The sequence below is a fragment of the Acomys minous genome (genome assembly GCF_964271855.1).
Source record: "Acomys minous genome assembly, chromosome: 13".
In the NCBI taxonomy this organism is placed as follows: Eukaryota; Metazoa; Chordata; class Mammalia; order Rodentia; family Muridae; genus Acomys; species Acomys minous.
Genome location: NC_140495.1, coordinates 9,764,055 through 9,791,223, shown reverse-complemented (window position 1 = coordinate 9,791,223; position 27,169 = coordinate 9,764,055). Strand labels below are relative to the sequence as shown.

The 27,169-nt window shown below is 46.9% G+C and overlaps 2 protein-coding genes across 4 annotated transcripts in view; both read right to left on the bottom strand.

Annotated features, from left to right (window-relative positions):
* Positions 1-1,936: 1,936 nt before the first annotated feature.
* CCR4 (C-C motif chemokine receptor 4) lies at positions 1,937-8,424 on the bottom strand. Of its 2 annotated transcripts, none has more exons than XM_084753177.1 (2): positions 8,307-8,424; positions 1,937-3,430 (listed from the first exon to the last, which is right to left on the bottom strand). In XM_084753177.1, the coding sequence occupies exon 2, from the start codon at positions 3,410-3,412 to the stop codon at positions 2,330-2,332; it is 1,083 nt and encodes a 360-aa protein (XP_084609303.1). In that variant the 5' UTR covers positions 3,413-3,430; positions 8,307-8,424; the 3' UTR covers positions 1,937-2,329. The 2 variants fall into 2 exon arrangements, with proteins under 2 accessions (XP_084609303.1, XP_084609302.1); XM_084753176.1 differs by lacking the exon at positions 8,307-8,424 and adding an exon at positions 3,526-3,606.
* Positions 8,425-18,863: 10,439 nt separating this feature from the next.
* TRIM71 (tripartite motif containing 71) overlaps positions 18,864-27,169 on the bottom strand; it is a 62,576-nt gene continuing 54,270 nt past the window's right edge. Inside the window, exons 4-5 of one of the 2 annotated variants that reach the window (XR_014773959.1) lie at positions 22,565-26,143; positions 18,864-22,463 (exon numbers count right to left, since the gene is read on the bottom strand). Coding sequence is in view for 1 of the 2 variants with exons in the window: in XM_084754526.1 (XP_084610652.1) it covers positions 24,692-26,143 (1,452 nt within the window). In the remaining variant the exon portion in view is untranslated. Of the gene's footprint in view, positions 26,144-27,169 lie in introns of both variants that reach the window. The other variant, XM_084754526.1, reaches the window with a different exon arrangement.

The following is a 27,169-nucleotide window of genomic DNA, read 5'->3' as shown; positions in this document are numbered from 1 at the left end:
GGTCAAGGCCAGCTTGGCTACATACTGAGCCCCAGGACAATCTGAGGCTGGAGGGATGCCCAGTATCTGGCCTCTGTAGGCACCAAGCACACATATGGCACACAAATATACATGCAGGCAAAACAGCCATACACATAAAATAAGTTGTTAAAGAATTTAAATGGCTTGAATAAAAACAAATTTAGCAAATTACCTTAGTGATATAACATGGTAAATACTTGAAATAAAATAAGAATAACTGTTTTAACTTTGTCTGTCCCCAAACTCACTCTGTACACCAAGCTGGCCTCAAACTCATAGAGACCATCCTGCCTCTGACTCCTGAGTGCTCAAATTAAAGGCGTGCACCAAAATTCAGAAACAAGCCAGTTTTTAAAGGAAAATTTCTTTCTTTTTTTTTTTTTTTTTACAACTTTTTAATTTAATACCCATTTTAAACAAACACCCTACTTAAAATGACTTTTCACCAATTATTCTTATCTCAATAGATGACATGACACTTTAAAATTATTAAAGAAATATAGCCAGCCATACCTTATTAATATACCTTACTTTTTTCTTTTTGGTTTTTCCAGACAGGGTTTCTCTGTGTAGCCTTGGCTGTCCTAGACTTGCTTTGTTGACCAGGCTGGCCTCAAACTCAACAGAGCTCCACCTGCTTCTGCCTCTCGAGTGCTGGGGTTAAAGGTGTGTGCCACCACACACACCCAGCTTCTTTCTTTCTTTTTGAGACAAAGTCGCACTATGTAGCCTTGGCTGGTCTAGAACTCATTATGTAGACTAGGCTGGCCTCAAATTCAGAGATCCATCTGCCTCTGCCTCCCAAGTGGTGGGATTAAAGGTATACACCAACAAATATCCAGCTCATACAAGTTACATTGTTCCTTTTTCTGTTTTCAAGAAAAGGTTTCTCTGTGTAGCACTGGCTGCCTTGGAACTAGATTTGTAGACCAGGCTGGCCTTGAACTCAGAGATCTTCCTGTCTCTGCTTCCCAAGTGCTGAGATTAAAGACTCTCACCACCATGCCCAGTAATAGCTTACATTAAAAAAAGAGGAAAGCCAGGAGTGGCAGCACATGCCAGCACTTTGGTCTACAAAGTGAGTCCAGGACAGCCAAGGCTGTTACACAGAGAAACTCTGTCTCAAAAAGAAGAAGAAGAAGAAGAAGAAGAAGAAGAAGAAGAAGAAGAAGAAGAAGAAGAAGAAGAAGAAGAGGAAGGAGGAGGAGGAGGAGGAGGAGGAGGAGGTTGGGTGTGGTGGCGCACGTCTTTAATCCAAGCACTTGAGAGGCAGAGGTAGGCAGATCTCTGGGAGTTCGAGGCCAGCCTGGTCTACAAAGCAAGTCCAGGACAGCCAAGGCTACACAGAGAAACCCTGTCTCGAAAAACAACCCCTCCCTAAAAAAAAAAAACAAAAACAAAAACAAAAAAAAGAAGAAAAGATTTTTGCTTGGTTTGGTTTTGGTTTTGGTTTGGGACAGGCACTCTGTTTCGTCCAGATTTGTCAAAGATTATCCAGGGAATCCTTGAATTTAAGATCTCTTTGGCCTCATCCCTGGGGTAGCTAGGATTACAAAGGCATTTCACCCTTCTCTGTTCCTTGCATTTTCCCCTACAATTTGAATAGCCACCTGTTATAATTAAAACATATACTGGCAAGCCAAGCTGCACGTGGATTTCAACAGGTCTATTCTAAATGCCTTGTTTCAAGTGGAGACGTGGTCATCCTAATGCCTTCACGTGTAACCAGACTTCAATAAAGAATCCTCCGTAATAAAAGAATCAAGATCTAAGACCCTTATTTCTCTATACACCTGGCTTCATGGAATCCCACTAGAAGAAGAAGAAGAAGAAGAAGAAAAAAAAAGACTTCGACGATGTCAGCATTTCAAATCTTCTAGGTCATTCTACAAAGTCTAGAGACTCAGTCAAGGGCTCATTTTCATGGTGAAGGTGTGGATCCCTCCACCCATCAGGGCTCTGAATCTCTCTGGAGAGTCCTCGGGGAGGCTGGGAGGGAGGGAGGGTCCCTCTGTTCAGCACAATCTAGAAGGCCACTGAGACTCTCTTCATAAGTCTCCCCCAGATTCCCCTCTCCCTGTAGACACACGTGGTTCCTGAGGGAACATTCAGCTCAGGGAAACACATTTCGGACTGCACCTCTCCAGAGAAAGGGAAAGAAATGCCTGCAGGGTGAGAAGCCATCTTTCTATGACCTTTGCTTGCTTATTTTCCTCAGCCACCTGCTCAGGCCACGCTTACTGAAAACAAGGTGAGCAAGTGGCAGGTGCGGGGAGCTTGTTGACGCCACATTAGCCCCGTTCTCGTGTTACAAAGCATCGCGGAGGTCGTGATCCACAGTGGACTGCGTGTAAGAGGAGCTGGAGGTATCGGCTGAGGAGATCTGAAGGAAGTCACAGTATTGGCAGAGCGCAAGAGGGCCCCGGCATGTTCTGAAGAGCTGGGCGATGTACTTGCGGAACTTCTCGCCGAGGAAGAAGTAAATGACGGGGTTGAGGCAGCAGTGAACGAAGGCCAGAGTTTCCGTGGCCTGGATGGCGTAGTCTAGGTACCTCTCCAAGGTACAGTCCTGGAGGACTTCAAGCTCCACCAGGGTCTCCAGGAAAAGCACCACGTTGTAGGGCGTCCAGAAGCCGAGGAAGAGGACCACCACGGCGAAGATCATCCTGACTGCCCTCGTCTTCTTCTCGTTCTTACAGTGCTGCAGGGTCCGGATGATCATGGAGTAGCAGAACAGCATGATCCCCAGGGGGATGAGCAGCCCCAGGACGTTGATCTCCAGGGAGCTGAGGACTCTCCAGGTTGTGGAGTTGGCTGAGTACTTGGTTTTGCAGTGTGTATGGTTATGCTCTGTGTAGCAGGTGCTGAACAGGAGGCCGGGAAGAGAGGCGAACACAGCCACTGACCACGTGACCAAGCTGGTGATCACCCCAAAGGTCAGAGTCCTGGCTTTCAAGGAAAACACTGCATGCACGATGGCCAGGTACCTGTCTATGCTCATGAGCATGATGAAGAAGATGCCGCTGTAAAAGCCCACCAGGTACATCCATGAAACAATCTTGCACAGGCCAAGTCCAAAAACCCACTGGTCGGCAGCATAGTAGCCCCAAAACGGGAGAGAAAGTACAAACAGTAGGTCGGAGATGGCCAGGTTGAGCAGGTACACGTCGGTCATGGACTTGAGCCTCTTGTATTTGAACAGCACCAGAACCACAACAGAATTTCCAAACAGACCCAACAGAAAGACCAAGGAGTAGAGAGGAGGCAGGAAGAGGCTCCCAAAGGCCTTGATGCCAACCTTGGTGCAAGGCTTGGGCAAGCTTTCGTACAGGTAGTAATTATTGTATGCGTTTTCATCCTGCGTGGTGTCCGCTATATCTGTGGGGTTCATCTTTGGGTTCTACGGGCTCTGAAGAACAAATGAGACGCCTGTGAGAATGCAAATATACATCACCAGGGCTAAAGGCATAGGTGCACATGATGTTGGCGCAAGGTGTCACATACCCTCTCCAGAAGGGACCTCAAGGTCAAAAGAAAAATCATCTCAGCCTTGGGAGTCAGACGGATGGGCTGTTCACATTCTTTGAGCTGGGAAGCTCATTTCTCTCATGGATAGGTGAGGACAGGACACACACACATATAATACATACACACATGTATACACATGCACACACAATACACACACACACACACACACGCACACGCACACGCGCGCGCGCGCGCGCGAGCGCATGCACACAGTATAGTTTAAAATGGGTTTCCAAGTAGGTAAAGGCACTTATCACTGAGCCTTACCCCTGGGAACCACATAGTTGAAACAGAGAACTGACTCTCAAGAAAGCTGTCTTCTTTCAGGCAGGCATGGGAGTGCACACCTTTAATCCCAGCACTCAGGAGGCAGAGGCAGGTGGAGAGATGTGAGTTCGAGGCCAGGCTGGTCTATAAAGTGAGCCCAGGCAGCCAAAAACAAAAACAAACAAACAAAAAAAACTACACACACACAAATAAATGTACAAGAATAAAAGAAAGAAAGCTGGACACAAGGATCCTTGCATTTACTGTAGCACTCAGGAAGCAGAGACAGTCAGCGCTCTGTGAGTTTGAGGCCAATCTTGTATACAGAGAGAGTTTCAGGGCAGCCAGGACTACACAGATAAAACCTGTCTTGAAAAATAAACAAATGAGCCGGGCGTGGTGGCGCACGCCTTTAATCCCAGCACTCGGAAGGCAGAGGCAGGCAGATGGCTGTGCGTTCGAGGACAGCCTGGTCTATAAAGTGAGTCTAGGACAGCCAAGGCTACACAGAGAAACCCTGTCTCGAAAAACCAAACCCGCCCCCCCCCCCAAAAAAAAAGAAAGAAAGAAAAAAGAAAAAGAAACATATGGGGCTAGAGAGGTAGCTAAGAATTTTGGTTGCAGCTGAGCAGTGGTGGCGCACGCCTTTAATCCCAGCTCTTGGGAGGCAGAGGCAAGCAGATCTCTGTGAGTTCGAGGCCAGCCTGGTCTACAAAAGTGAGTCCAGGACAGCCAACGCGACACAGAGAAACCTTGTCTCAGGAAAAAAAAAAAGAAAAAGAAAAAGAAAATAAAAAAAGAATTCTGGTTGCTCTTCCAGAGGACCCAGATTGCTTATTTTTGTTTTTGTTTTCTGAAACAGGGTTTCTCTGTGTAACAGAGGCCTGGCTGTCCTGGACTCTCTTTGTAGACCAGGCTGGCCTTGAACTCACAGAGATCTGCTTGCCTCTGCCTCCCAAGGGATGGGATTAAAGGCAAAGACCCAGATTTTTTATTCCCAGCTCCTGTATGGTGGCTAACAATAATCTATAACACTACTTCTGGGGAATCTGATAACTTCTAGCCTTTTCAGGTACCAGGAACATACATTGTACTCAGATATTAAGGTAGACAAAATATTCATACAGAGGCTGGAAAGATGGCTCAGCAGATAAGAGCAAGAGCACTGCCTGTTCTTCCAGAGGTCCCAAGTTCAATCCCCAGCAACCACATGGTGGCTTATAACCATCTATGCTGAAACCTGATGCCCTCTTCTGGCCTGCAGGTGTATATGCAGATGGGGCACTCACATTAAAAAACAAAACAAAACAAAACAACAAGCCAGGCATACTAGCACATGCCTTTAATCCCAGCACTCTGGATCACTGTGAGTTTGAGGCCAGGCTGGTCCACAAAACAAGTCCAGGACAGCCAAGGCTACACAGAAAAACCCTGTCTCAAAAAAAAAAAAAAGAAAAAAGGCGGGGGGTGGGGGTGGGGGAGCAGGGGCCTGGAGAGATGGCTCAGTGGTTAAGAGCACTGACTGCTCTTCCAGAGGTCCTAAGTTCAATTCCCAGCAACCACATGGTAGCTCACAACCATCTATAATGTGATCTGATGCAAACTGTATACATAATAAATAAATCTTAAAAAATAAAGCAAAAACAAAAACACAACAAAAAACCTCACATACATTAAATAAATAAATAAATAAACAACACGCTAATAAAAAACTAGGGCAGATGACATAGTTCAGTGGGTTGGGTACTTGTCACTATGCCTGATAACCTGTATTCAATCTCTTGGACCCACACAATGGAAGGTGGGAAGCAACTGCTGCAGTTGTCATGTGACCTCTATACTGGCACTGTAGTACACACACACACACACACACACACACACACACACACTTTTTTGTTGTTGTTGATTAAAAAAAAAAGAATAAATAGCCAAAGGTAATACTGTACGCTTTTAATCCCAGCATTCTGGGAGGCAAAGGCAGGTGGATCTCTGAGTTCAAAGGCAACTTGGTCTATAGTGCTAGTACCAGGACAGCCAGGACCACACAGAGAAACCTGTCTCAAATTAGACAGGAATACAGGTAGATGACAGATAAAGCTTATTTGTTTTGTTTATTTGTTTGTTTTTCTTTTTCCGAGACAGGGTTCCTCTGTGTAGCCTTGGCTGTCCTCAACTCACTTTGTAGACCAGGCTAGCCTCAAACTCACAGTGATCCACCTGCCTCTGCCTCCCAAGTGCTAGGATTAAAAGCCTGCACCACCACAACCTGGTGACAGATAAAGTTTAAAAATGAATAAATTCCCTACCCAGATCTAGCCAATGGACAGGACATTCTCCACAGTTGAGTGAAGAGTGGGGTCTGACTTTCACACGAACTCTAGTGCCCCATATTTGACCACGTCCCCTGGATGGGGAGGCCTGGTGGCATTCAGAGGAAGGATAGCAGGCTACCAAAAAGAAACTTGATACCCTATGAGCATATACAGGGGGAGGTGGTCCCCCTCAGTCACAGTCATAGGGGAGGGGAGTAAGGGGAAAATGGGAGAGAGGGAGGAATGGGAGGATACAAGGGATGGGATAACAATTGAGATGTAATATGAATAATTTAATAAAATATATTTTAAAAAAGAATGGAAAAAAGGAATAACAAGAAACACTTCGTAATTGTAATTGAAAAAATGAGTGTTTCAGTTGGCATTAAAACACATATAAAATGTGTTATAAAAATGAATAAACTAATCGGTAGATACAAACGATACAACTTTTTCTACAGTTATTCGCACACATACTCAGCTGGGCTTGTGGGCATGAGTAGCTTTCTGGCACAGAGCCACCCTCTTGCTTCCCGATTTCTGTCTGCGCGGCACCTGTCAGCCCCTATTAAACCCTTCATTTGTCCAGTAATTCCCTTCTCATCTTTCCCCATAGTTTCACTACTGCACACATGAATGCTCTAGTGTTTCTATGTGTATGTGTATTTGTGTGTGGGGTAAACATATGTGTACATATCTGTGTGTGTGTGTGTTCAGCTGTGCCTGTGGTTATGGAAGCCGGGGGCAGGGGGCGGGGGAATCTTTATCACTGTCCACCCTGTTTTCTGAGACAGTCTCATCACTGAACCCAGAGTGCTCTGTTTTGGGTAGACAGGCTGGCCAAGGAACCCCCACTTTCTGCCCATCTCCACCCTACAAGGCTAAGGGGATAGGCATGTGCCACCACACCTGGCCTGGAACTAGGAACTCGGGTCTGGTGCCTACGCTGTAAGCACTCTGCCCACTGAGCCGTCGTCTCTCCAGCCCTTGCCCTGGTGTTTCTCAAGACAGATTTCATTTGTTTATTTGTTTTTCCTGGAAAGGCATGCTGAAGACTTGTTCCATGGCAGGGTCTCTGAAGAGGCTTGTCGATGACTGACAACTATATTGTGTTGCTATCATTTTACCAGTGAGAATTAAAGGGAGGAAAAATAAAACAGGGGAATGAAAATAGTCTCAGAAGAAGAAACAGGAAAAAGGATAGCCCGGCTTAGTGGCTTATGCCTATAAACCAGCAGTTGAGAGGCAGAGGCAGGAAGACCAGCCTCAGTGACATGGTAAGTTTGAGGCTAGCCTACACTATACCAGACTCTCAAAAACAAGTGAGGCCAACGAGATGGCTCAGCAAACGTAGACATTTGCCATCAAACCTGAATTTAATTCCCTAGTCCCACTGGTAGAAGGAAACAGACTTGTGCAAATTATCCTTTGACCACAACACAAGCACCCTGGCGTGCACACGTATGTACACATACACAAAATATATAAAGAAATGAATAAAATACATTTTGGGGGGTTTTTAGAGACAGGGTTTGTTTGTGTAGCCTTGGTTGTCCTAGACTCACTTTGTAGACCAGGCTAGCCTTGAACTCACAGCAATCCGCCTGCCTCTGCCTTCCCAGTGCTGGAATTAAAGGCGTGTGCCACCATGCCCAACTGAATAAGATACATTTTAAATAAAATTAATGAATAGGTAAATAAGTTGGCTGCAATTCTGTAATTCTTGTGTATATGACATTCCTTGGCTTGAGAAACTTGGTAAAAGAAACAGGAAAGTTTGCCATCCTGGTGAAAGGTAAGGCTGTGAGCTGTGTGGCATCCTGGCCAGGGAAGCCTTAGGAGGGGAGGCACGCAGGCATGAGAGAGGTGGCTCAGTGGCTAAGATCACTTGCTGCTCTTGCAGGGGACCTGGGTTCGTTTCTAGTACCCACATGGTGGCTCCCATCTATCCAGGCCTCTTCTGAAGACTGCCACAGGCACACACATGGGCACTTAGATATATGCAGGCAAAACACTCGCACACATCAAATAAAAATTTTAACAGCAGAAAAGCAAAACCCCGAGTGTGGGACTGGGCAGGTAGCAAACCACCTTGCCTGTGCTGCCTCCAGCCACAGGAACTGTGCAGCAGCAGTGCAACCCCGGGTCCTGCAGATAGATGTCCCTGTCCCCACTTACCTCGCTCTTTTGAAAGCGCTCTTTTGAAAGTGGTCCTGAGGAGAGTCTGTGAAGCAATGCCAGGATCCCTGAAGCTGCACAGGTGCTTTGAAGGGCATGTGACTTCCTGTGACGTACCAGTTCTTCCCTTACCCGTATGGGGCTTCTTGACAAAAGGAAGAAGAGAAGAAGAAGAAGAGAGAAGAAAAAAAAAAAAACCCCGAGTGACTCATTTCCCCAAACTGAAAGGTAGTATACAGAAGACACTCTGTTTCTTCTGAGGGAAGATAAGAGCAGGGTGCAATGGTGTAGACCTGTAATCCCTACACTTGGGAGGTGGAGGCAGGAGGGTCAGGGGCCCAAGCTCACCCTTCGCTACATAGCATGTTGAAGGCTAACCTGAGCTACAGGTGACCATGCCTCAAGAAAGAAGGGAAGGGGAGGGGGCAAGGGAGGATAAAAAGAAAAACTTTGAAAGCCTTTTAATTTGTAAAATGTACTTGTTGTGGGTTAGGGACGGAGCTGAGAGAGAGAGAGAGAGAGAGAGAGAGAGAGAGAGAGAATTTGTTTAGTGTGGTCAGGCCTGGGTTCAATCCCAGTACCACATGGAGACAATTGTTTTGTTTTTAAAAGTGTAAGTACAGGGCTGGAGAGATGGCTCCCAGGTTAAGAGCGCTGGCTGCTCCTCCAGAGGTCCTGAGTTTCAATTCCCAGGAACCACATGGTGGTTCACTGTATACATAGTAATAAAAAAATAAATCTTTAAAAAAATAAAAATAAAATAAAATAAAAGTGTAAGTACAAGGCCCTGGATTTGGTCCTCGGCGGCGTACGCCTTTAATCCCAGCACTTAGGAGGCAGAAGCAGGTGGATCGCTGTGAGTTCAAGGCCAGCCTGGTCTACAAAGTGAGTCCAGAACAGCCAAGGCTACACAGAGAGACCCTGTCTCAAAAAACCAAAAAAAAAAAAAAAAAAAAAAAAAAAAAAAAAAGAAAGAAAGAAAGAAAGAAAAACAAAAAAGAAAAAGGCACTAGAAAGAAAGAAAGAAAGAAAGAAAGAAAGAAAGAAAGAAAGAAAAACAAAAAAGAAAAAGGCACTCGCCGGGCATGGTGGCGCACGCCTTTAATCCCAGCACTCGGGAGGCAGAGGCGGGCAGATTGCTGTGAGTTCGAGGCCAGCCTGGTTCCTGGACTCGCTTTGTAGACCAGGCTGGCCTCAAACTCACATCGATCTGCCTGCCTCTGCCTCCCAAGTGCTAGGATTAAATAAAAATAAATCTTAAAAAACAGTAACAACAACAACAAAAACAGTTAACAATAACTGGGCAGTGGTGGTGCATGCCTTCAATCCCATCATTTGGGAGGCAGAGGCAGGTGGATCTCTGTGTATTCAAGGCCAGCCTGGTCTACAAAGAGAGTCTAGGACAGCCAAAGCTATACAGAGAAACCCTGTCTTGAAAACCAAAAACCAAAATCAAACAAACAAACCCACTAACAATAAATTAAAAATAAAAAATAGGATTGAACAGATAACCAGAATGTACTGTATATATGTATGGAAATTGCCAAATAATATTAGTAATAAGGACTGCCAAGATAACACAGAGAAACTCTGTCTAGAAAAAAAAATTTTAAATAATAATAATAAATTAGCACCAAATTTTTTCATAATGCCCAGATCATATGAGAAGAAGCCAGAGGCAGGAGATGTGTCCCAACCTGGGACACACAATTTGGAGACACAATCCTGCTCTTGACGTTTTCATAGCCACCTTGGGCTTGATTTCTGAGAGGAATAAATGGAATAGATGGAAAAAAATAAAACTCAATAAAAAGCCTACCCAGACACTACCATGCCAGGCTGGTGTGCAACATGGAGCTGTAGCGACCCCTGGTGTACACCATTTGTCAGCATTCTTTTTCTTTGAGATTTTATTGATTTATTTTATGTATGAGTGCTCTATCTGCATGGCACCTGCATGCCAGAAGACAGCATCAGTTGTGAGCGACCGTGTGGGTGCTGGGAATCGAATTCACGACCTCTGGAAGAGCAGACAGGGCTCTTGTCTGCTGAGCCATCTCTTCAGCCCCGATTCCAACACCAAAGACAAGAAGTAAATACTTCAGGCAATCCATGGGAGCTGCATATTGAAAGCCCACGCCTCCAGAAGGCGGCCCCGGAACCCTGCTCCAGAACCACAGTGGCTTAGCCTGGAGGCTAAGGATCCAGAAACAGCTACCAGTGAGAGAAGTCAGCCAGGCAAGGCTGCACGCATGGTTAGAAAAGCAGAGTAGGGCGTTCTTGCCGGTGGCATCAGTCCGGCGCCTGTTGATTGGCTGATTGGAATAACGGGGAGGGCGGTGGGGGTGGGGGTGGCTGACCCCAGGGGTCTAATTCCTGTCTGAAGTAAACGGGGTTGCTGCTCGGTGGCTGAGGGCCATGAGAACCTGCCTAAGAGCTCCATCTGGAAGGTGACTTTTGCTGCTGAGAGGAAAACTGACTGGATCAAGCCAGGGGCTCAAAACGGGGCCCAAATTGAACACGGTGGCCCATGATTCTATGGGAGGTAGAGGCAGGGGGAGAAGCAGCTGAAGGTCATCCCCAACCATATATGCTAATTCAGGGCTAGTGAGATCCTCTCTCAAGAAACAAAACTAAAAATGTAAATGAAAAGCTTAGTGAGTCAAAAAAATATGAGGGCTGGAGAGATGGTTCAGTTGCTAACAACACTTACTGGTTTGTTGTTGTTGTTTTGAGACAGGGTTTCTCTATGTAGCTTTGACAATCCTGGACTCGCGTTGAAGATCAGGCAGGCTAGCCTCATACTGACAGACATCCTCCTGCCTCTGCCACCCCAAGTCCTGGGGTAAAAGCAGGTGCCACTACTCCCGACTTTAAGAAAAAATTAATACAATGAAAAACAAATAAACAGTGAGGCTGCAGTCTGGGAAACTGGACAAAAATCAGGATTAGCAGCGTTGAGGGGATGGTCATACTAACTCATAAATATGATTGTGTTTGCCCTGTTGGACAGATACAGCGAACGTTGAGAGTCAAGGTGTTGCCTTCACTTGATTCTAACCTTCGACCCGGGAAGGCAAAGACGAGGTGACAATTTTTGTTTAGTTTTTTGAGAGTTTCTCTGTGTCGCCCTCGCTGTCCTGGAACTTAGCGTGCAGACCAGGGGACCACGAACTCATAACAGAGATCCATCTACCTCTGCCTCCTGAGTGCTAGGCTCAGACCTGAGGCGCTCCACCGGGAGACACAGGGTCCACTCTCATTTACAGGGTGCTTCCTGGGACAGGCACTTTCATTTAACCACGACTGGGCTCGAGGGCACCTCTGTTTGGGACATCTCGATATCACTCTAGATCGTATTGCTTAGAAATCAGCGCCTTCCCCCTCTGGGGCAAGGTGTCTGGGGTTCTTCTGGGCCCAGGTGCTGATTGTCCCTGAGCCTCCAGATACAGAGCAAGGCTCTGAAAGCGGCTCTCGCTTACCTGCCCGGCTCAAACTCCCCCTCAGGACATCCCGCCATCATTCTACTGTGGCTCTCTGACCCAGGCTGGGTTGGCCTCTTAGCCCAAAATTGGCTGGTGTGTAGGAGCTATAATGGCCAGCAGATGGCAGCATTCTTCAGTTTACATTGACCATCGTTTGGGAAATGGGATTTCATTACTAAAAGAGTTAGAAACAGGGCTGGTGTGATGGCGTGCTTTTAATCCCAGCACTCTTGAGGCAGAGGTAGGCAAATCTCTATGGCTCCAAATCCAGCATGGTCTACATAGTAAAACCTTATCTCAAAAGAAAACATTGTTATTATTTATTTTTTTTTTTTGGAGACAGGGTTTCTCTGCCTTAGCCTTGGCTGTCCTAGATTCACTTTGTAGACCAGGTTGGCCTCGAACTCACAAGGAGACTTTCTAAAATAATTATTATGGATGTGTGTGAGATACGATACGCTTGGCACGGTGCACATACAGAGGTCAAAGGACAACTTCTGAAGTTCCTTTTCTCCTTTCGTTCTGTGGGTCTAGTAGTCAAATTTAGGTTGTCTGGCTTGGTGGCAGGCGCCTTTCCCTGCAGAACCATATTGCCTAACCTTCCTACTTTTTTTCATAGAGTATTCAGGGTGCTGGAGGCAGAGCACATGCCCACCTCAAATCCCTGGGTTCTATACCCACCGGAGAAAAAAATATACCGGTCTGTGCTTATGATCCCCATTTTCTCACCTACCGTTTTATCTTCCCCGCCACATGGACTCCTGGCTTCAGAGATGGCTCAGCAGTTCTAAAAGCCTGGCTGTTCTCCTAAGATGACCTGAGTTGGGTTCCCAGCACCCGTCAGGCAGCTCAAAACACATCTAACTCATCTATTGGGGGGGGGGTGTCTAATTCCCTCTTCTGGCCTCCATGGTATCCTCGTGTAAGTGTACACCTACACACAAACACACACACACCCCTTTTTAAATATGATTTTCCTTTAAAAGATAAGTCCTGATTAGGAGGGATGGGGTACAACTGTAATCTCTGCACCCCAGGATCGTGAGTTTCACTCTAGCCAGAGCTAGAAACAGGATGTTCTGTCGCTCAATCTCAATAAAAGATTGCCTTGCAGCCGGGCGTGGTGGCGCACGCCTTTAATCCCAGCACTGGGGAGGCAGAGGCAGGCGGATCCCTGTGAGTTCGAGGCCAGCCTGGTTTACAAAGTAAGTCCAGGATGGCCAAGGCGCCACAGGAAACCCTGTCTCGAAACGCCCCCCCCCCCCAAAAAAAGATTGCCTTGCAGAAGTGAACTGTGTAGACCCACTGCTGGTGAGGTGTCAATCACCGACACCTTAAGCACCTGACACTCGCAATGGCTACCCTCACCCCTCCCAACACACACACACACACACACACACACACACACACACACACACACACACTCTCTCTCTCTCTCTCTCTCTCTCTCTCTCTGTATATATATATATATATATCATATATATATGTATATGATACATATATATATATATATCATACAGAATCAGAGCTGCCAGGAAAGCTTCAGATTGGATGAACCCTATCGCAGCAAGCTAGGCTGTGATTTAGTGGCTTGGCCCAAATCTTGTGGTTTACTTAGAAGATAAGAAACATAAACCCCAAATGCAGATAGGTTTGACGTAGCAGGAGGCCACAGGGCCACATCAAGACCACAGAGTGTCCTGAGAGTGGAGGGTAGAAACATCTGGAGGACAAACAGAACTGGATCCAGAGTCAGGGACACAGCTGGACTCGGGCCCCCGGACTGACCTGAGTCAATTTACTGGCCTATGGAATAGAACCAGAGCCTTCCAACTGGACCTTCAACCCCAGCTGGCCCCTCCCTTCCAAGGCTCTGCTCTCAAGATGTCTCCCTTTGGGCTCTTCCCGTCAGTCTGCAGTCTTCCCTCCAGGCCTGGCTCTGCCTTTTCGTCCATCAAACTGGGCTCCTGCCCCCAACACTGACCCTTCTCCATACCTTAAAAGCTGCATGCAGGCGTGGTGGCCCAAGCCTTTAATCCCAGCACTCGGGAGGCAGATGCAGGAGGATCTCTGAGTTTGAGAAGTAGAAGGAGAAAATAAATTAATTGCTTAAAAGAAAAAAAAAATCCAACATGCCAAGGAAGTCTAAGCTCCAAAAACCCTTGCCTTCCAGGCCCTACGGGCTACCGGTGCCAAATGAAGTATCTCCCCCACCCTCGCCACCCCATGCAACAAACACCATTTCACTCTTTCTAGAATCTTCTCTCAATCCAGAGTCTTTTCCAGTCCACAAACCTCAGCAAAGGGCTTGAGAATCAGCCGGAGGCTTGCACCCTTTGTATTGTGGGATAAGCTATGACAATTATCCTGGGAGATAAATATGAAGACAGAAAACCAAGGGGGAAAATTACATGAAAATCTAAAGAGTACTGTGTGGGGACACTGAGGTAAAAGAGCTTTCTGGTGATCTGAGCTTGGTCCCCAGAACCCATGTGAGACAGAAAACCAATTTCTGAGTGCTGTCTTCTGCCTGCCTCATGGGCCCTGTGGCATGCATGCACACATACACACCATAGAAAAACAATACAAACTGCACAATTAGACAAATGATGATGTGACTCCTTTCTTGGAAGTAACAGTCTGGTAGCCAGGCATGGTGGCACACACCTTTAATCCCAGCACTCGGGAGGCAGAGGCTGAACGCTTTTGAGTTCGAGGCCAGCCTGGTCTACAGAATGAGTCCAGGGGACAACAGCCAAGGCTACACAGAAAAACCCTGTCTCAAAATAAAATAAAATAAAAAGAAACAGGCTGGCAAACCTCAAGGAGTGGCTTCTACCTCATGTCTCGGGCACATATGAAGGGTGTGTGGTAACGAATGATCTTTTGTTTTGAGACAGGATCTCGCTGTGTAGCTTGACTGTCCCTGTAACTCACAAGGGAGACCAAGATGGCCTTAACTCTCTTCCTCCTCCATGCTGGGACTCAAGGTGTGCACCTTTCCACTCATAAGCACTCAAATTCTTGCCCCCCCCCATCTTCAATCTGCAGACATTTTTGTTTAGGGGATTTTATTGTGATACTTTTTATACATATTACACTATACTTTTCTGGTATTTGCAGCTCCACGTGGCTCCCTGATGGCTGTGCATTCAAGTCTCCAGATCAAAACTTTCCACTCTGCAGGGGGAGCTCCTTAAGCAGGGAGATAAAACAACAAAAAAGTAGCCTCAAGAGCACCCTGTAACTGGTCAGATTCAATAGGCTCTGCTCCTTGGCCACCTCATGAGCCCCAAGGCCAAGTCTCAGGCAGAACTTCCAAGACTCTCAGGAGAAAAGGTTGCAAGCTGACTCTGGGAGCAGACCAGCTGCCTGGAAGAGATAGAAATCAGCTGAGGCGCCTGGAAAGGCCTCTCCCACCCCCTGAGCTGCCTGCGGGCTGTGCAGTGTGCTCCAGGCTTCTCGTGCTATCGCCTAGGCTTCATGATGCAGTTATCTTTGGAGTCAGTTCTGCTCCTGTAACCCCTCACCCATACTCCTGCAAGAAACCGCAGGAAGACTCACTGCTTCGCCAGGCTCCCTACCTGGGGTGATTAGATGAGTGTTTCATCTCCCTAGGGAAGAGTTCTGTCACAACACAACAGGAGGCACCTGGAACCTCAGTGTGCTGGTACCTGCCCTACTAAGAGGGGTGAGACACTGGTGTTCTGGGTGGAGCCATGCCCGTCTAATCTGATTCCCGTTTGGTCCTTAGTGCTGTGGGCCCAATTCTCAAGAGCAATCTCCGAGTCCTGACTGGATGGCTAGTTCAGTGCCTGAGAATTTACCAAGCTCACTTCCACCAGCTATGGGTATAGAATCAATGAGTCAGCCATTCATCTTTTTTTACGCACAAGGTTCTCCTAATACAAAAAACACTATTTGCAGGCTAACATCACCTAACGGTCCTAAGTAAGTGATTTAAAACAAAAACAAAAAACAAAACAAACAAAAACCCTATTTGAAGTATTATCAGAAACAGGGCTCTTGAGTAGGAAAATGAAAATCCAGCTTCTTCCACCAAAAATTGACATCTCGCCAGTGAAACCCCAGGAAACTATGACACCCAAGAAAAATAACAGCTGTTGAGCCACGTGTTCTAGCAGGCCCCAAAAGGACTAGAGAAACAGAAAATGTATTGACATTATAGGACATAACAGGCAAGTGTGTAACTAAAACACACAACTTCAGCACATGCTCACACCAGCCAATAATACAGAGCTTAGCCATGACCCCAAAGGGAGTGTTCCAAGCACTTTATTCTGGGGTGTCTGTTTTTACACTAGGAGTGGGGACACAAGTGTAACTCCATCTCCGGAGAGATTAAGGCAGGAGACTGAAGAGTCCAAGGCCGGGGGCTGAGGAGAGTTCAAGGGAATCGGAACTCCCCCCGAAGCCCCACCCCCGCTCTTTTGGCTTCCTCAGACACCAGGCACTTACACAGTACACCCAAACACACAAAAAAATAAAGACTGGGTGAGATGGCTCAGTGCACTTCCTGTCAAGTATGGCTGACCTTAGAACCCATGGGCCAGGATGGCGGAGAGCCAAATTCTTCAGTAAGCTGCCCAACTTACGCTGCTTACAGTGGTACACTCACTCCCCAGCACATATGCACAGTTAATAAATGCTCCTTTTAAAAGACCTCCTTATGCTGTGCACAGTGGCACATGCCTGTCATCACAGCACTCTGGGAGGCAAGAGGCAGGTAGATCTGTGTTCAAGGCCAGCTTGGTCTACAAAGCCGAGTCCAGGACAGGGCTATAGAGAACCCCCATCTCCCATACCCCAAAAAAAGTTCTTACCTAACCTAACACACACAAAGCCTGGGGGTTTGATATTAAACTGTAAAATTTGGCAAAAGAAACTCTAAGGACCTCTTCCCCCTAATCAAAAAAAGCCAATGTTCAGGAAGTTTCTGGAAGATGCCTTGGCTGAAGGGTTCCTACCTGGATGGCTAGCAAGGACTAGTAAGAGCAACATACTTCTGCTCCCTTCCCAGACAGACAGAAGGGGTCAGATTCAGTGTGCAGAGCCTCCTGCTCGCTATCACATATCACATCCATGCATTTGCCTCCCACCTACTTCATGTCCATGAACCGAAGCACCCACTCCACCTAGTTAAGATTTATCATTATGTTGCGTGGTGATATCCCAGCCTTTCAATACCCCAATGGAGGAACATTTCCTGCTGTCTGTACTTCCTGGTTATCAGGAATATTTCCTGGTTATTCATGTACCAATGTTTCCATGGATGTCTGTTCACCATGAGAAATTGCTAAACCATGTCCACATGTTTGGTTTATTCTCTAATTCCACCAGCAAAAAACTAGGGTTCCGACCTCTCCCCAATACCCTTGTAAAATACTTGGTTTCCTTTCCGTTAGGGCCTGCTGCCTAGGTGTCCTAAGTTCAGCCCTTAGCTCTTTGGGCCAGAGATCGTTAGGAATCACACCGAACTAAACAGTCTTAAGCCTTTCTCTGTGTGTAGCCCTAGCTGTGCTCCAAACCAGAGATAAGCCTGTCTCTGCCTCCAGTGCTGGGCCTAAAGGCGCCTGCCACCACACCCAACTGAGTCTTAAGTCTTTTTATCTTAAAAACAAACAAACAAACAACCAGGTTGTAGTGATGGCGTTGGCATACCCTGAAGGCAGAAGATGCGCTCCAGGACAGCCAGGGCTACCTACAGAGAAACCCTCTCAAAAAACAAGCGAGCAAAACCCCACCAGTGTGTGGGCACACGCATGCCACAGCACAGGGGAAATCACGAAATCATCCACAGCTCCTCAGGCTTGGCAGACATCCCTTTTCCCTACTGAGCCATCTTCCCAGCTTGTGAGCTTGTCTTTCCTTCAGAACCGAGTCCTCAGTTGTTCTGTCAGCTTCCGCTACTGGCCTTAGGAAAATCAAGTTCTTTCTCTGCAACCTTCATCTCTGAGTCTCCCACTGCGTTCAGTTACGGTTAACAGGTAAATAAACCGAGTCCATCCATGAAGTCCCAGTGCTCTCAGAAATGGCCCCGTCTCTCAGCAGGTGTTCAGTGCCAGAGTTCTCCACTTTGGCCACAATAGGAAAGTAATTAATCTCAACACTTTTAGGAAAAATGCAGAGAATTCGGTGGACCAGGTCACCTCCAGTCTCCAAGAAGGCTCATTCAAACCAGAAGCTGCCTGCTTTGAGAAACACACTCAGCAGTGCTCCACTCGAAGCAAGCCGAGAACACACAGGGCTTGGCTTCAGTCTCAAAACCAAACCAAACCCCTACTCTGTACATGTATGGGTGTTTCACATCCCGTCTGTCTGGTGCACCCCATGAGTGCCAAGCATCCAGAGGTCATGAGGAAGTGGATTTGGGAACCCAACCTGGGCCCTCCTCTTGACTGCTGAGCCATCGCTCCAGCCCTTAAACCATTTTCCAATTGCTTAGGCCTTACTACATAACCCATGCTGGCTTCAAACTCAGGATTCTCCTGCCTCAGCCTTCCTCAGATTATAGGCCTACCACATGGAGCTCAAAGTTCTTAACCTACATAGCACATGACTCCCTGCTCCCACAATCAGGAACTGCTTATACTTTCCTTAGGGCAACAGCTTAGCCCTCAAATGGATCCCTCACCATCAACCCAGGAGGAGGGTGAAAGGCCAATACTCACCAGAAAAAGAGGAGGCAGTGGCAGCTGGTGAGTCCCACGCTGCACTTACCCTTTGGAGAGACATCTGGTACTTTGTTTCCTTGGGAGCATGAAGAACAGGGATATAAAATCTGTTTTTTCATTTAAATACAGACACACATAGCTGTGTGTGTGTGTGTGTGTGTGTGTGTGTGTGTGTGTAGGGGGTGCATGTCATGGAGGTCAGAGGACAAACTGTGGTAATCAGGTCTGAAACTCCACCAGCGTCCTGGGGACTGAACTCCTGCCATCAAGTACCTTTAGCAGCCATGCTGTCTGACCACCCACCTGTTTTGGTTTTTTTTCCCCGATTCTTCTAAAAATTACTAGCACACCACACCAGAAAGATCACACAAACACAGTTTTCACAGGAAAACCCTCTGTTTATTTGATTAAACAAAAATAAAATAAGCTGCATAGGAACAATTTTAAAGTCCAAAGAGACACCGGCTTTGTTTTAAGGCTGCAGTAGCTGACACGGCATCTCCTTGCTACTGCCCAGCCTTCTCTGTGGGGCACAGAGATACATTCAGAAGCCTGCTAGCTCACAGGAGGTTTGGACCACTTCTCCACTGGCTCTTTTTCTGCTCATCATCGCCTGTCATGCCATCGGCTGGCAATAGGAACACTTAAGGTTTTAAAGGGGAAAACCCAAAAAGGAAGAAAGGAGGCTTGCAAAAGAAAAAAAATAATAATATTAATAGAAATACACTTTTGCTTTTTAGGTTTTGGGGAAATTCCCCTAGCCACCCACTGCCTCGATGAGCTCTGAAATGCCACAATCCCAAAAGTGGTAGAGGCAGCTGGAACCCCAGGGTGGCTGGCGAGGAGGCGTGTTCCTTTAATCAGCTTGGTGAAAGAGACATAACTTAGTCACTCTAACATCAGGCAACATGCCTCTGTGGGTTCCACCCAGAAATGTATTCACTTTTCTTAAAAAAAAAAAAAAAAAAAGACCCAGTTGAGTCATGTATTATATAGTTACATAAAAATTAAAGCTTTTTCTTTCATTCTTTCTTTCTTTCTTTCTTTTTTTGGCTGACAAGGCATGAGAGGTAATGGATATTATTAAACAAGATCCATTAAAACAAAACCGAACAAACAACCCTCCCACCCACAACTACATGTAACATGCTAGTTAAACGCTGCTAAACCACCCACCCTCACCGGCATCGACGTCAAGGGAAAAGACATTTTACCACCCTAAAAACAAGAAAGCCCCATACACGTGAACAGTCTCCCTCTAAAAGGACGACAGTTGCACAGACTGCTAAAAACACGAAGAACCATTGCAAAGCTGGTTATAAAGAAAGTAAACGCGTTGCTGCCACGAGCGTCAACATTCAGCCAGTGTGCTCTGAGATAGCTTTAAGATACGACCTGAGCTCGTAAGTTAATACAATCATTAAAAGGAGGTCTAAGACCGTGTGGATACACAGAAACATTTAGAACCATTACTGGTTAAATGAGGATGGAAAACAGCCTGCCAGGCTAGATTGTTAACCCGTAAAACCAGTTTAAAAAAAAAAAAAAGACATTATTGAGGTATTTCTTCTTGGTGACATTTACTTATAAACCCAAAACCTGGCTGCTCCAGTGGCCTCCAGGATGCTCGCATCCAGGTAGACCAGGTTATGGGGATGTACAGAGGTAGAAGGCTAACATTAACAGTACAGCATTCCCTGAAAATGTGCTTCTCAAATTTATCAAGTATTTAACAAACAAGAAAAACAAGGGGGGAGGGGGAAGAACGACAACAACCGTCAAAATGTTGCCTTTGGTAGGAAAAACAAATCAAAACAAAGAGCAATGCACACGTCACCAGTCACTGCAGAAAGAAATGGCTGCACCATGGTGACACACATCTTGCTGGGTGCAGACAGCCTGAAATACAATCACGAAGTCAGAAATTCTTATTCCCTTCAAACACCTGAAGCTCCCCAATAGATTTTTTAGAGTCCCCAATAAAAGAGCATGCTTGCAGACACTCCAACGGATAAAACAGCTTTCTCTTGAAGAGAAGAGACCTAAAGGTCTTAATTTGAGGTAAAGTTCTCCACCAGGTCAGATAAGCCATCCCTAACACTGTATGCAGAACTGGGTTTGTGGCAGGGGGAAAAAAGCAAAATTGGCTGAAAACTACCTTGGATGATTGACTACGCTAATCTGACATCTCTTGTTTAAGGTCAAACATTTCTCCACTGGGGCACGCGTGGGGGGAGGGGGGGGATTTCTCCATTGAAAGAAATCAATTCTGTATTCCTGAACATTGTCTTCAAGAAGCAGGCCCCCGCCCCCACCCTTGCCCACTGGATTAATACTATCCCTTTTAAGACCCATCAGGTGCTGACATGAGGTAGATGATGTTTTGCCAAAAGTGAGGTAGAAAAAAATCTAATAAACAAATCAGTGTGGTGAGGGGCACTGTGTCCCATGACCTCGGCTCACGTGAAGCCAGAGGAAAGCCCCATCCCACATAACTGTGCATAGGTGATGATGTCAACCTTCAAACAGCCCCAGACTGTCAGAACCTCATTAGGAGAAATGTTCTAAATAAATACATTTTGGCACCAGTGTGTGTGTGTGTGTGTGTGTGTGTGTGTGTGTGTGTGTGTACACACATCTATCTATCTATCTATATCTTAAATGACAGGGAAAACAAGCCTAAAACTTTGGCATACCTTTTACTATCTACCAGAACGCAGCAACCATAGATTCTTCCAAACCCAAAAGACAACACACAGACAAACAGTATTGTGCTGCTTCAAGCTTAAAAGACTTCCCAACTCAAAGGATCAAGCTTTGGCTTAACTATAGTGAAACAAACTGAGCCACCTATCCAAAGTGCCTGCATCCTGGCAACTTCTTTGGCCCAACGCTAAGTCCAATTCTGTTTAGGGTACCCTTGTATGTTTCCCCAGATAAGTTAGACTTAAAAAGGGTATTAACTGAAGAAGTTTAGTGCACTTAGGGGACACCCCAGACTACTAGGCTCCAAGCCACACTGAGGAGTCACCTGCCAGGCACGGGTTTGGAGACAGAGGGTGGCATCTCATGAACAAATATGGAGGTGAGCGACTCCTTTTAGGTTATACTTTGGGAATGTTAGGGAGGTGGCAACGAGGTGCTTAGTACCCAAGCTTAGGTAACTTGCTTCCTAAGGGGACCTCCTGATCCCCACTCTCTCCAGCTCCTGCCACATGACTAGGGTAGGTCTACATAGGGGCCACTACCTGTCTCTCACCTCAGAGGAAGTCTCCTTTCACTCACCCAGGATGTCTCCTTCTTGTCCCACCCATGCGTCGCCTCAGAATGGGCTGCAGGTGTGCACCAAACATGGCTTGTGTCGTGCGTGATATGAGCAGTCCACATTCTATAATAAACACCCTCCAAAGTGCTTAGCACCAATTCCCCCACTGGCCAGGAGTCATTCATCTGTCACAAATGGCCACTTGTTTTAAAAACAAAAGTTTTCCAAATATGACCAAGTTTAGTTGCTTAGAAGCCAGCCACACACCATCCTGGCCACAGAAAGGTAAAGAGCCAAGTAGCTCTAAGGACACACTCACTTTTCTCTAAACCCACACTGGCCTATCCATTGACTCATTAAGACCCAGCTATCTCAGCCAGAAGGTGGGGAACCCAGGCCTCACAATCAAATCCTAAGTAAAATAAATGTCAAGTATTTTATTTATGTTACTCGCCAGGAAAAACTTTTCATCATACGGTCAGTATTCCTGTCACAGGGAGGCCGTGAGGAAGAGCAGGAAATTGAATGGAACAGAATGTAAATAGCACTGAAAAGCAGCTTTGTCCCGCCCGGGGCCACAGGTAAAATCAGGTTTCTGAGAATGTTATCAAAGACGTCGTTTCTTCAACTAGAATCAGCCTTAAGGGTGTCAAGTCAGTTATATTGCGTGTTGGGCAGCTGGGGTGAGGGGCTCCCTCCTGGTTACTCTGTTCTACAAAAGAAAAGAAATCAGTTTAACACGCAAGGGGCACAACAGAGGCTAAAGGAGTGTAAACTTTAAAAAGAGCTTGTACGGGAGTTAAGATTTCTCACCTAATAGCCCCTCTTTCACATCTCCAGGAACCTTACGTGGGGAGTCAGCAGCTGAAACTACTTTTGGGGTTCCTTGATTGTGTACCATTCTCCCTATGAGATGACTCCAGCCCCTATCACCCCACTTAGATCACACAGAAACAAACCCTGAAAAATAAAGTCATGTGAATGGACGTCACAGCTCATTCTGGCAAGTTAAATGTCCCAAAGCACTTTGATTGACACATCACACTGTTCCCACCACCGCTATTTTCCTCTGGGGTGAAAAAGTGAACCAGTCTAATTACTAACTTTCTTTTTAAAAACCAAATCCATTGTCGGCAGAAACTGATCTTTTGGTCTGTTTCAGGCAGTTTTCTGTCCTCAGCCAGCGATGAGAGCCCCTTTTGAATCTGGTCTGATCTCAACAGTGACGGGTCCTCATTCTCAGGCGGTGATGTCAAGAAGGCCCAATCTGTAGCTTACAAGGCATCAGCTCTCCAGTCCACAAGCCCCCCCCCCCCCATGTTTCTATTCTTTGGTACAGGTTTTTAAAAGGATATATACAACACTGCATCCTGCACTTGGTTGAGGTGATTTGATTTACAAATCTTTTACATTCAAAGGCCTTTGGGGGAGGGAGGTACCACTCCACTCAGGTATAAGGATCCTGAGAAAGAGACCTGAGCCAAGGGGCTGGTGATGAGGTGTTCCTCCTCGCTATTCAAACATTCTTCTATATTCCCTGATCTTCCAAAGCAGGAAAAAAATTGTGCTTCTCAAATAAAAGTTTATCCCTTTGCCTACTACAAATTCTTGCAGAAGGGTCACTCTTGGGACAGGGTGGCCCGCCCTCCTGAACAGTCTCTGATGTGGGGGTGCCTCGCTTCTCCAGCACCCTCCACTTCTGTGGCACCCCGGTCCACATCTGAAAAGCCTCTCTGAGAACAAGGTTAACTTATTTCCTTACAACTACCATCTTTACAACAGAACACGGACAATTAACTTCTGAGAACACTTTCAACCGAGAGTTCTGAGCTAAATCTATTTCTTAGAAAGCAAACTAGGGCCGGGCATGGTGGCGCATGCCTTTAATCCCAGCACTCGGGAGGCAGAGGCAGAGGCAGGCGGATCCCTGTGAGTTCGAGGCCAGCCTGGTCTACAAAAGGGAGTCCAGGACAGCCAAGGCTACACAGAGAAACCCTGTCTGGAAAAACAAAATACAAAAGGAGGAAAAAAAAAAAAAAAAAAAAAGGAAAGCAAACTGGGAAGAGAAGTTTCCCTGGGAAGTAGTGTGTCAAGTCTAGCTTTTCTCCTCAGGCAAAGATGGCTTTGAAACACAAGCACATGCGTGTGCACGTGTACACACGCGCGCACGCATGCACACACACAAACCACACTCTTCCTTAACAGAAGCAAATATTAGACACCCTAAAATACTAATGGTCTGCTTTTCTTGGCTAGCAAGTCACAGCCATATCTCCTAGGGATGAGGATGTCAGACACATTGAGTAACCCGAGAACAGAGGAAGAGCTCTGCTGCAGCATTAAAAAAAAGATCCCCGCCCCCCAAAAGAGCCAACCACACAACCTAGCCCCACATAAACACAGTATTCTCAAGAACACAAACCACTAGAATTATGAATTTTAAAGCCTATCTTTCCAAAACCTTTCCAAAAAACCAAGTTTTTTTTTTTACTTAGTAGTTTTGGGGTCTCCTTGGCTCAATCTACAAAACGCACCCCACCGTATGCTCCCAGGCCCTCAGGGTTGCGGGAGTGCTGGCCTGTGCATTACATGCCCTTAAGAGGGAAGGAATGTGGCCTCCATGGAGGAGCAAAGAGGGCTGCTACAGAAGGAAAAATGCAAAGATTTGAGGTAGATAGAAATTATTACTTCACAGGCTCAATCCCTGCACAAGAGAATTTTACATTCATCTGTAAAAAAAATTAACAAAAACAAAAAAATAAGATGAGGTAGGACTTAAGCAATGTTGTACTTTTGTTCTCTTAAAAAAATAAAAAGAAAGAAAAAGAAAAAAAAAGGGGGGGGGGGGAATATCCCTGAGACGATTTCTTCTTTGAAATTCAAAAAACTGAGACACACACATGCACACCCTAAACACAGGAAGGAACCCAGAAGACAAGATTAGAAGATGAGAATTCGATTGTTGCCGAAGTCCACAACGACGATCAACCCATCTGGGGTGACCGCGATCCCTGAGGGGCGGTCCATCTGCCCGAAGCCACTGCCTTGAGCACCAAACTTGCACAGGAAGCTGCCATTGGCCTCAAACATCTGTACCCGGTGATTCCTGGAATCAGCCACAATGATCCGCCCTTCCTGGTCCACGGCCACACCCTGTGGTCGCAGGAACTGCCCGTTGCCGGTACCCTCTGAGCCCAGGAAGCGGGCGGACTGGCAATCAGGGTGAATGACCAGAAGCCGGTGGTTGTTGAAATCAGTGACTACCAGGTGACCTTCCTGGTTGAAAGCCACACCCCGTGGAGAGTCAAAGTGCTTCCAGAGAGACCCCTCGAAGCCATACTTATTCAGGAAGACCCCATCGGGTCCAAATAGCTGGATGCGGTGATTTCGGGTGTCGGAAACCAGGATCTTGCCATCGGAATTCACTGCTACATCCCAAGGGTAATTAAACTGCCCGTTCTTGGTTCCTTTCTCACCAAACTTGAGGAGGAACTGGCCCTCAAAGGTAAAGACCTGAATGCGATGGTTGTCTTTGTCAGCCACTACGATCCTGCGGGAGGCGTCACAGGCCACCCCAGCTGGTCGGTCAAACTGCCCAGGCCGGGAACCTAGGGTACCGAACTTGTGATGGAAGGAGCCACAGGGCTTAAAGACCTGGATTCGGTTATTGCTGCGGTCGGCCACGATGATGTAGCCGTCCTTATCCACACACACGCCCCACGGCCTGCAGAGCTGGCCCTCACTGTCACCCTCAGTGCCAAAGCACAGCCCGGGGAGCCCGATGCCCACGTAGCTGCGGCCTGACTTGACCACTACCTTGAAAGGGCTGTTCTCTATATGCTGGTTGCACAGCGTCACCGACACCAAGTGCTCACCCTCAAGCTGGGGTCTGTAGCTCACCACGTAAGTCCCGTTCTGCTGATCGCTCACTTCTGCACCGAACAGGTTTCCATCAGGGCCAAGGACCACAGCTGACATCAGGTCACCTCCTGAGAGGCGGGGTTCACCGTCGTGGTCGTAACCCATGACAGTAAAGGAGGCCACCTTACCCTGAAGGGCTCTCTTGATGCCATCTCCTGTGGCCTTTGTGAGCGGGGCAAAGGCCCCGCTGCTGACAAAGCCGAAAGACTTGAGGGCAAGGTAAAGGGCTTGGTCAGGGGGGGTGAACATGACTCGGTCATCTTCCTGGGGCTGCAGGAGGCTCCGGATGGCCTTGAGCTCCTGCACTTGGGCCAGCATCCGGTCCCGGGCCAGCAGGACGTCCAAGGCGCGGCCCTCTTCCAGGACCTGCTGGACAGCGCTGATGGTGCTCTCCAGCTTGTTGAGGCTCTGCCGCAGCTTGTCCACCTGCAAGTACAGGGACTTCGCTTTCACCTGGCGGATCTTCTCCACCTGCAGAAGAGAGAGGACACGGGGAGGGAAGCTTAAGCCCAGCGCTGAGATCTAGAAGGGAGGCACAAAACCGTAAAGTATGTGAAAACAGAAGATAATCACCTGACAATTTCCTTCGTCTTAACAGTCTCATACTGTAGGCAAGCCACCCATCCTGCTGCCCCCCCACCCCCCGCATAAAGTCAATTCACATGGTTTACAAGGACCATGACCTCTTAGTGTTTTTTGTAGCTGAGAGCCACACAAAGTCGATTATGGAATAAATATATAAATATAGTTATTGTTCTAATTGTGTGTGTCTGTGCATGAGCACAAGTGGCCCCCACCACTCCTCCAGAGGCCAGAGGTGCTGGATCTCTAGCAACCCAAGATTCTAGTCCTCTGGAAGGCCCCTAAGTGCTTTTAACCCGAGCCATTTCTCCCTTGCCCCTCATTGTTTTTTGTTTGGGAGGGGCTCTGGGGATAGGCTCTAAAATCATGTAGCCTTGGTGGCCTGAAACTATGTACAAACAAAGCTGAACTTGAGCGCACAGAAATCTGTTGTGTGCTCCCCTGGTGCAGAAGGCACACTGGGCTTGACTATTCTGAACTGTCAATCTGATAAAAAAAACAATTACTTGGGCAGATAGGGCCTCAGTGAGGACTGCCTAAACCGAAGCATAACAGACTATATAACATAACTCTTTCACGGGGATTTCATTGCACCAACAGAAATGAAGCTAAAACAATGGCTTACACAAGACCCTAACTCAAAAGAACAGCAACAGCAAAAGTCAGTCAGTAAGATGGATGAGACGGTGGTGGCTATGATTCTAGGCAGGTACGAACAGTTTAATCATATAGATGAGAGGGTGGCATATTCTTCTAGTCTCTCCAAAAGACCGGCTGTAGAGCTGGGTGTGGTCACCCACCCTCCATGCCAGCACTACGGTGGCAGAGACAGGTGCATCTCTGAGCTTGAGGACAGCCAGGAAGGAGACTATGTAGGAAACCACATCTCAAAAGAGAACAGAGTACGAGGAAGGA

Bases quoted from the DNA above. Each gene is read 5' to 3' on its own strand.
- CCR4 (XM_084753177.1), bottom strand. From the start codon at position 3,412: ATGAACCCCACAGATATAGCGGACACCACGCAGGATGAAAACGCATAC.